The sequence below is a fragment of the Halyomorpha halys genome, unplaced genomic scaffold (assembly GCF_000696795.3).
Source record: "Halyomorpha halys isolate HHAL.00 unplaced genomic scaffold, Hhal_1.1 Scaffold30.1, whole genome shotgun sequence".
Taxonomy (NCBI): Eukaryota; Metazoa; Arthropoda; class Insecta; order Hemiptera; family Pentatomidae; genus Halyomorpha; species Halyomorpha halys.
In genome coordinates, this window is record NW_027110126.1 from 954,621 (window position 1) to 965,322 (window position 10,702).

Below are 10,702 nucleotides of genomic sequence, written 5' to 3' on the forward strand. Positions count from 1 at the left end.
CTCTGTCTTCTCCCATTTCAAAGACGTGTCATTACCATCAGTGCTGTCGGTGTTCAATCACTGAGTTCACTGAGGGGATCTGAAGTTTTTCCTGTATTCTTTTATTCCTTATCCTGTCTCTCCAAGTTTTGCCCAATATTCTTTGCAAAAAACACATTTCAGCAGCTATAATCCTGCTGCTTGAGTGCTTATCTTGGATGAACCAACTTTCATATAATAGTGTTGGAAGATATATTGCTTTAAATATACGTTCAACCTCAACAAATATCAACCTCCTTGCAATATAAAGCACTCATATTTACTTGTATAATGTTTACATTTTTGCTTTCTCATTCACCTATACATTTTAATGTTTATATTTTGTCAATGGCTATAAATTACAATATATTTGCCAATCGATCATGAGAGGAACTTATTCTTTAATACTAATGAAGTGAATGGCCCCTAATCTAATATTTTAAAATATATAAACTTGAACCTAAATAATAAAAATTCATTATAAATGAGATATTTACCCGTGGTGGGTTGGGCGGGGGGTCTCCTGCCACCGCCACGGCCCCTAAAGAACCACTGGCGGTAGCCTCGGCGTTTGTCAGCTGCATAGGGACTTCCTTTGACCGCCTCACCTCCAGGGCCTGTGACGTTAGCAGCCTCGTTCCCCTTTTCACCAGCCACAACGTCGAATTCGACTGTTTCCCCGTCCCCGACCGACCTCACCGCTTTTTTTGGGTTGTTCTTCACAATAGCAGACTGAAATTATGCAATATAAAAATAAGAATATTTGGAACAAAAAAATATATAAAAAGCTGAATTAATATGTTCATTTCAACCTAAGCTGGGCAAACATTAGTTATAAACAAAACTATAACTAAATTGTCACGGATACAATGTTTATTGATAAATGAACAATTTACCTAAAAATTTTAACCATAACTAAATTCCCAAAAAATATTATACCATTAACATCTCTATTGGAGATGATAAACACTTGGTATAGTCTGTTTATTATTATTTTTTTTTTAACATATATTATATCCCTAGAAAAAAACAAAAACGAGATGGTAGTTTTGAATATATACACTGCATTGCAATTCAAAAATATATTTTATAAATTCCTGATATTTTGTGGGACACTAGTATGTAAACTCAGAATGAAATTTTTATTATTTTAGGTTTTATAATAAAAAACTATAAAGAGCAATTTGATTATTTTCTCCATCAGTGCTACTGGGATAGCATCGGTATACAGTTGAAATTATCATTTTAAATGGATCAGAACAAAGCTGTAACAGACTGTTCAAGATAAATAGCAGATGAGTACAGTTCTTTTTTTTTTTTTTTTTTTTTTTGTTAACCCGCTACTTGATTATTTCTAAAATATGGGAGGAGTGTATCCAAGAGGTAACCAACCAATTCAAATTAGAGAGGGAGGATAAAATTTTCATTCAGTGGGACAAGAAGTTAACTAGGCCAGATTAAAGTTGCTAAAGCTATAAGACCTCAGCTCCTAGAGCCTCAAGTGTTGCTACATTTTTTTTTATATTATTATTATATTATTATTAAAACAAAGTAACATGTAAGGAAATTTAAACTATCTTCGAGAATTGACCTTTTGATATTTTTATCAAACTATTGAATGAATGTCTCAATTATCCACTATCACTCATCAGATTAAAAAAAAATAGCATCAGTGAGATTATTATTTATGATAACATATTTGTTATGATAGAGTAGCCCCGTAGACCCTCAAAAATTATGATTCATATGTGTCTAACATATTACTTACCTGATGTACAAACACGTCTTCACCGGTATCTTTTCTGAAAAAAAAAAGAAAAGAAAAAAATTAATACAATTTTGATTTGTTTTATTTGAATGGCTTAGAACAAGAATGTGACAAAACTTAATTTTGAAGACAATCCGAGATTGGTGCAAAATGCTCTGATATTTTTTAAAAAGCTAATTATTGCGTTAGTTTGTCCAACAAAATAATCCCAAGATTTTCACTTGTAATATTATAGAATATGAACTATTAAAATATTAAATAAGATCTTAATATAATTTTAATTTTTACATTCAATGAATCTGTAGCAATAAAACTACAATTATTGGAGTTTTAACAATGGGTTCAAAGTGTGTTGAATTTAAGCAATTTTCAAGGTTAATAGAAATTTTTATTCACTGAACCAGTTTGATTTTTATATAGTAAAAATAAAATCTAAACATTATTGGCTATTAAATAATTTGATCATTTATTTTTTTCTATTATATTTTGAGGTTGAATGAATATCTGCTCAAAAATTATTATTATTTTGAATCACCACAGCTTACAACCACCCGTAACTTTCATAATAAGGATATTATCAATCAATTAAACATATTTTTTATATACAAAATAATTTTAAACAATGAAAATGTTTATTCATAGAAAATTTTCAATATAATATTTATAAAGTTGAAACAATTACTTATATATTATGAATAAAATTATATTTTAATTTTAAACGAAATGATATACTTAACCATTTTATTTTCAACCTCTTCAGATATTAGAAAAACATATTTTCATGATAGGTGTATTTGTGAGGATTTAAGGACTGATATCTTCATTGCATCATACAAATATATTTAACTAAATAATCAGGTCTGAGATCATAGGGGAAGAGAAAATAGGGAACAGTGGCATGGTAAGTACTTCCTCTAATTGTAAGGGTGAGTGGAGGTACAGAGAACACTAATGTTGGAATTTCTCAAATTATATAAACTTATTAATTTTCAAGAAACGCATTACAATCAATAACCTGTAAAATATATTTAACTTCATTGGCTTATTACAACATAGATCGCCCCCTTGTAATCAGGAACTCCTTGAGTCTTCGGGACCAGGAACAAATTACCTTCCTTAACCTCCCCTTCAACGCTCTGATAAGGAGTCGATGGCAGAAATATACATGGCGATAATCCATAGAGGCGGTAACCGACAGTTATCATTCATGACACACATATTATTAGTAAATAAAAGAAATGAATGCTTGAACAGATGAGAAAAGAAATATAGTTTCGTTTTTGTGATACTTTAAACAATTTCGTAAAGCGGATCAATCGGCCCTTGACCCTATAATCGGCTCTGAGAGAGGAGCTGTAACAAAGAGGATTGCCAAGGCTTCTACGTAGCTTCTTCCCTGCCAGGTCCCCCGGCAAAAACTCATTTATTCCACAAATGTAACCTCAATGTAATAATTAACTGTTTTTATAAAATCAAACAGATAATCGGAAATATGCTTTTAATTTTAAGGACAAAAAATACCCTTAACAACTTTCATATGACAGAAAAAGTATTGAATCAACATTACATAACCTACCCCGAACGAGTAGAGGAACGTTAGGGACAAACACAATTCCACATAACTATAATATTGATTACGTACAATTATTTATACTCTAGTATCTACTCAGTTTAATGAATGTGACTTAGCCAATCTGTTACCCGCAACTGGAAGAGTTCATGTACAGATGGAATGTGTCGGAGAAAAAAGGCGGGAGCCAACTGAATGGATAATACCTGATGGACAGACTTAAATATTCTGTAAAAGTTCGAACAAATCTAATAAGATGAAGCTCTGGACAAACTTCTGTGGCCGAAAGAAAAGTAAAGGTGCAAATAAATAGGGTCTATCTGTTCGATACATAACACATGAGTGTACCACGACAAAGAAGTAACCATTTAAAATGGAATCAGGGCTTGATTAACAAAGTGACACAACTAACAAATGCTAAGTGCACCCTTGTCTCAGGAGACACTACATCTAGAGTAGGAAACGATTAGGTATGTAAAATTTTACATCGGGTCTGGCTACAGTTAAGAGAACTTTTTACTTTTAAGACCAGGGGTATTCATGATCTTTCGTTTCACACGTTTAACACAAGTGTGTTAAATGGAAAATGACGCACGCAACAGACCATTTGAGCTCGTCAAAATTTTGTTTGTTGTGTTAAGTTACTCGCTCCTAGTTTGTTTTGATTGTGTTAGTATTGTTTTGGACATTTTGAAACAAGACACTCAGTAGCCAAACTTTCATATGACTTCCCCTTCACACTCACTCTAGGCATGTTGTAATAAATGAATTTAATCAAAACTAAGAACTATGGGCGTTGATGGCTGTTAGGTTTTACGCTCTTAGAACTTAGAAGTAAACAATAACATGAAGTTTTCCCAGGAAAGGTTATAAACAAGTTGCTCAAAAATTCCGATAGGAACTCTCGTGCATTAACCATTAACAGGACTTTAAATAGGGCTGCCCACAATCCTATACTTATAACATTTAACATAGTAAATCATTTTACATTTAACACATCATGAATACCCCTACTGTACAGTACATCACTGAGCGCATGTGATGGTAACTTATTATTTAGTCGCTATAAGTAAAACTCAAACATAGAAAATATATGGAGAAAACACATACACGGCCAAAGAAATCTTCATAATAATAAAACAATAAAAACTTAGCGAACCCGAAGGTCCAGTGACGCCCGTCAAAATTTAAATCTACCAGATCAGTTGATGCAATCCTCCCACCTACGCTTCGGTCTACCTCTCGGACATTTACCCGTCGGTTTAATGCTAATTATCATTTTAGATATCCGTTCCTTACTAAGTCTTTACACAACCTTACACGCCCATCTCATACGCCGCAATTTTATAACCTACCATTATAAAGGATATATTACTAGACTCAAACTTCCATGGTCCATGAAAGGAGTAAACAACAAAATTCATTAATTATAGTTGGAAAACCAAGATCTTTGGTTCTCTAAAAAATTGAAATATAAATATATTTTCTTATTTTAGACTGTTAAGAAATAACTACCTGCAGTGTTTTCATATACAAAATTTTATTATATTTCTTATAATAAATACATTATATTATAAATTACACGTAACACGAAATAATTTTAACGCAAATAAATGAAAACTAACGAAAGAAAAAAAAAAAAAAAGTAAAATAACGAAAATAAATGTAAATTCCTCTTTATTTTTTCCCAAATTGAATAAAATATAGTTAATAAGTGTGTGGTTGTAGCTATTACTCAATAACTACAGTACAATTACAACTAATAATTGTAATTAATTTTATAACTACTTTTTTGTGAAACTAGTAGCTGGATTTATGATTACCAACTGCAATTACTCTAATCGCGAACCAAGAAAATACAACTACAGTTACCAACTACAATTTTGTAACTGTAGTTGCAATTACATAACTAGTATTTATTAGAAAAAAAATTAGTTAATTATGAAAGTATTTAATTACTGCTCAACTCTGAATGACGCCAGCCCAAACCCAAATTTATTGGATCAGTTTTGATGCAATCCTCCCACCTACGCTTCGGTCCAACTCTCAGACGTTTACACATCGGTTCGGCGTTTATTAAGATTTTAGGGATCAGTTCATTACTAAATCTCACAATTTTACACGCCCATTATGCTCTAACAGGAATTATATTTACCGGACAAAATTTCCTTAATTCGTAATGAAACAGTAGTTAGGATAATAGTTTTTTGAATCCGTACTTTTAGTTTTCTGGTCATTCACGAAATTGAAAAATAACAAGCATTTCCCACGTTTAAACTCACTTTTATTCCCTCATCAATTTTGTTTAATCTAAATACTTAAAACCTAAATACAACCCGTTCAAATGTATTTCCTCCTATATCTGTATCACCGAATTTTTTTTTTACTTATGTTAATTAAAAGTAGTAAAAAGGCTAATTTCTATGTTTTAATTCGTTAAGAATAAGAATGGATTGAATAGTATCCCATCTTCTAATAAATGAGGTCAAATAAGTGGTTTGAAATTTAAAATTCTATAATTTATGAGCTAGGTTTTGTATACGCATAAAACTGTAAAATATGCGTGGTTCAAGGTTGTGCCTCTTTGTTTACGCTACACCCAGTCAGAGATGGAACTCACGTAGACCGGCAGCACTATAGGCGGTTAGATTGGTTAGAATATTATCTCTTAGTACATATCGTATCTCTATGGAAAGAATTTGTAGCTATAAATATAAAAGGTTAGAGACTTGGAAGTATAAAAGGAAGGAGGATGATCGGGAGTGCGGCTGCGCGGGTCGATGAGATGGTGGGGGGACTGCATGCAGCTGTCACCGACCCCTTTCCAGCTCCCACGTCTTCCAACTCTTCGTCTCTTTGTCTGTCACGGCTATATAGTTATAATAGAATACATATAATAATATAACATAACATATCCCGTATTATAGAAATCGCAAGAGAGAATAAACATATTGCAGGATTATAACTACAAAAATCTAAGGAATCAAGAGAGGAGGAAGCAATAAACCAAAATTGACCTAAGACAATGAACTCCACATAGTCTACGCAGGTCTTTTAACCTTAAGTAATTAATAAACCAGCGATAAAACTTAATATTGGAGGAACATAAAAATAATAGCTGGTTTATCCAGTGTATATTACCTATTAGTTCAGGACTGTATTCGTCCGAGATTTTGAATCTACCGAAAGATCCAATACGGTAGTGAAAACCACTACCGCTGAACATCCATGCCAATATTAAAGGGTAAATATTTTCAAGACATCCGAAACCTAGGTTCGGGGTAAAACCTCTAGTGAGGCTAATGATAATAATAAAAGAGTATTGAACCCGAAGGTTCGATACCGATACAACCAATCCTAACAGGATAATAATCCAGTGATGCCCATATAAATCCAAATGTCACGAGATTAGTCTTTACACAATCCTCCCACCTCGATTTCGGTCTACTCTTTGGATTAGTGTTCATCAGCCTTATAGGGATACGTTGGTAACTAAGTATCACAACCTCTATAGGCCCGTCTTATTCGCCACAGTGCTATAACTTCAATTATATCCGGCGTTGTGTAGCTTGCAATATTCTCTGGTTAAACTTCTTAGGTACGAATATTTTACGAACTACTTTATTTTCAAAAACCTTAAGGCACCATTCCTCTTTAAGTGCAAGAGGCATTGTTTCGCATACGTAAAGAACAGGACGAAATTGAATACTTTTAGAAATTCTAACTTTAAGTTTTTGTACAGAAGGTACTAAGTAATGTCCAAATAAAAAAAATAACAAGTATTTTCTATCTTAATTTTATCTTCAACTTCGTTTTTCTAGTTAATGTAGAATCCAAATACTTAATTTTTTGTACCTTTTTAAAAGTATTTCCTCTTATATTCCTATATTTCTCTTCTCCTACCGAAAATAATTACCGTTTCTGTTGCCAAACATACGTTTTCTTTTATCCGTAGTTATTTCAAGAGAAAGTCAAATACATAGTTTGTAGTATAAAAACCTGCTTTAATCTAAGATATAATAGGTATATTTTATATAGGTATATATGTATTATACATATGGGTCATTCTCATACGATTAGTCAAACTCACGTCAAATCGTTGTGTAATTTGTTCAAATTTTTGTGTGTGCAGCTACCATTAGAAAATATAGAATTGTCGAGTAGCTAATAGTTAATAGTCTGTAATTCTATTAGTTCATAAGTCACAATCATGAGTGCAATGACCAAAACATTATTTTTAAATTAAATCAAAATTTTTAAAATTTATTCTGAGGAATCCAATGGGAACTGCTATTCCTATGAAGATATAAACAGTTAATTAATTTTTCTCACAGATAATTCTCTTCTTAAAAATTATTATTTTTATCTATATCTATTTTTTTTTTATTATTTATAATTCATCGTTATTATACAATATTTATAGCTTTGTAAATAGTTAGGGGTGTCTATTGTACCCTCCCCCCCCCACACAATCAATTGTTAAACAAAACAAAAATATAACTGTCATATTAACCCGTAAGGTAAGTAAAGTTAACTTGCTTTAATTTGAGTGCTAGTAGACTCGCGCACGTTCGATGGTTCCTTAGTTATAATTAGTTAATATAGTTTTTCATAAATATTTTTTTTTTATAAACAATGAAAAATCAAACATATTATGAATTATTTTAGCGAATATCTTAGGAACTGATACGAAGACATTGGTAATGAACTATGAGTTCTAATAGTCATCTGTGCGTCTAATAATTCTGATATATATTGTTTTTTATAAACCGTAAATTGTTTTCAAATATCGAGAAACCCCAGACAACGGTGTTACATCTTTGGAATACGGCCAGTATTATTTTTCTTTTTTAATTAGTGGCACTATCTAATTAAAGCAACAATGTTATATTTATAATGAAGAAAAGGTCAAGATAGACAACAAAATACTTCGTACTATTCCTTAATTCTCTTAAGTTAATTTTATCGTTACATTAATTACATTTCGATTAGTTGTTGAAAATTTTGTGAAGACCTGAGAAATAGGGAGGAAGGAAATTAATACTTGAGAATTTTGCTAAGTTGCTTCTTAACTTTACATTAATTATTGAGGTATGAAACTTTGTACGATATACAACCTCAGACATGACATTTAGATCTCATTAAAACACAAAAGCAACCAGACTGTACTTACATAGGGTTTTTTTTTTTTTTTTTTTAATTTAATATTCCCAGTATCAAATAGTTTACAAACCTCAATAAAAATTGAGATTAGATCTACTATTTCGACTAGCTACATAGAATACAGAATTTTTATTTGAAGTCCAACATATAAGTAGTTCTAAAAATGGCAATAGATATTTCATGATGATAATATTTTAGTACTATAAGGGTTTTAAATTTTTCGAAAGATAGTATCTTTAAAGCAAATCTTGATATCTTGAGACTATCATACGAATTCGACTGAAACGCGTTCTATCTTCTCTTCTGGCAACCGCCCATCCTCCACCTATTACTGCTTCTAGGGAGAAACGTTTTAAGTACAAATCGTTCGAGGGAATTAAAATATTTTTTTGTAGCAAAAAATTATTCCATAAAATCCGATAAGCCCAACCTGCGGTTGCTAGGAGATATTTGTTTCTATAAGAGCCGCTGGGGCCACCCCTTTCCCGATTCACAAGGCAGAGGGAGTAGCCATATTGGTCACGTGCCACCATGTTGTTAATTTACCTCGTGCGAACGATGAAGTGTAAATTTGTAAAAGGCTCTTCCCAACAGACCAGCTGCTGCTAACCGAAGATAACTGCATGAATAGGCCAACGGAACAATTTTGATCACTAAACTAAATACCTGCAACCATGTCAAGTTTTAAATCACTTTTCCAGTTACACTGAAACTTCTATATAACATAGGAGAATTTTAATTTTAAAGGAAGAAAATAAAAATTAAAATACGCCTATCATTGCTTGCGCTGTAGTACTTCACAAGCCAAGAAAAAATCAGCAATACAATTTTTATGTTATTATAAATATAATGAAGGATTTAGGGAACCCGAAGGTTCAATCGCTCTCTAATCTGTCCAGTGACGCCAATCCAAAGCCAAATCTATCAAATCATTCTTGACACAATCCTCCCATCTATGTTTCGGTCTACCCCTCGGACGGAATATCTATATAATTTTCTGAGTTCGAAAACCCTTTAACGATTTGTTGTTTTATCTTCTTTCATTCTTTAATAGTATAATTTTTTTAAAAAGTAGTTAGCTATAAAGGAAAATTCCTTGAATAAATGATTTATCTAATTATTTATAAACACTACAAAAGTCCCTTTTTTCATTATAATTTTCATTTGAAATGCCTTTTCTATATAACGTATATTTTCGAAAATATTTTATTAATATTTATACTTTTACACACTTCTATACATTTCCTTTTATAATAAAAAAAAAAATGCTATGTGATATTAACCATGCCCTGTTAATAAATAAAGGGCCCACAAATTTTTTTAGAGTTCAAATACATTTCTGTATTATTTTCGTCGGATCTTTAATAAAACCTGTCCGTTAAAAGTGGTTTCCATTAAGATAAATTCCACTGTATAATAAAATTAACATAAATAATAAGAGTAAGCCATTAAAACAAAGGGTAAAGAAATTATAATTGGCTCATTTAGATAAGGAAAATTCGAAATAAAACATTAATAGTCAGACCTGTTGACGTGCGGTGTGCTATCTACGTTAAGTCGACTTTATTCATTCAAGGTACTAATGGAATGGAATAAAACACAGGCAAATTAATTCTTAAAGCTATGATACAGTCGAGTGATTAGTTCTGATTGTCTTGCAATGGCAAAACGTGGGCTTGTGCGTTTCAACTTCCTTCTGGGGTTTGATTTGAAAAATTCCTACGATAACAAAGATGAGGAGAAAATATGCGGGTGACGGCAGCTTCAAGATACCGAAACATGTTTTTCGACAGGGACCTCTTTTTGGTAAACTCCTAGTTTATTTATTTAAATAAACTAATAATTCAAAAAATACGAATCTGGCCTGAGGCGTTGACTTTTTTCATTGAGTGGCGGTCCCACAAAATGAAATACTTTGACTCCCAACCATGGTTAGACAGTAAAGGACTCCAATGGGAGTGTTGGCCGAAAAAAATAATAATAATTATAAACAGTTGTGAATTTCAATGAAGATATTTTTCAATATATATAGATATATTTCCAGTTCTTAGTGCAATAATAAACTGGCTAGCTATGCCTCCGGGAGGTTTCTAAACTCGTTTCTTTGTTGGTATTGCTGGTACTGTATGGTATGCCCCGTGTCCATTAGAGTTCTATATAAAATTTATTTATACATATATATA

The 10,702-nt window shown here is 31.8% G+C and overlaps 1 protein-coding gene across 2 annotated transcripts in view; it reads right to left on the reverse strand.

The window, feature by feature from the left end:
* Nucleotides 1–10,702, reverse strand: part of yps (ypsilon schachtel) — a 54,428-nt gene that overhangs the window by 11,607 nt on the left and 32,119 nt on the right. For both annotated transcript variants that reach the window (XM_014427008.3, XM_067048197.1), the window contains exons 3-4: nucleotides 1,787–1,820; nucleotides 516–750 (exon numbers count right to left, since the gene is read on the reverse strand). In XM_014427008.3, the coding sequence (XP_014282494.1) occupies nucleotides 516–750; nucleotides 1,787–1,820 (269 nt within the window). The remainder of the gene's footprint in view (nucleotides 1–515; nucleotides 751–1,786; nucleotides 1,821–10,702) is intronic.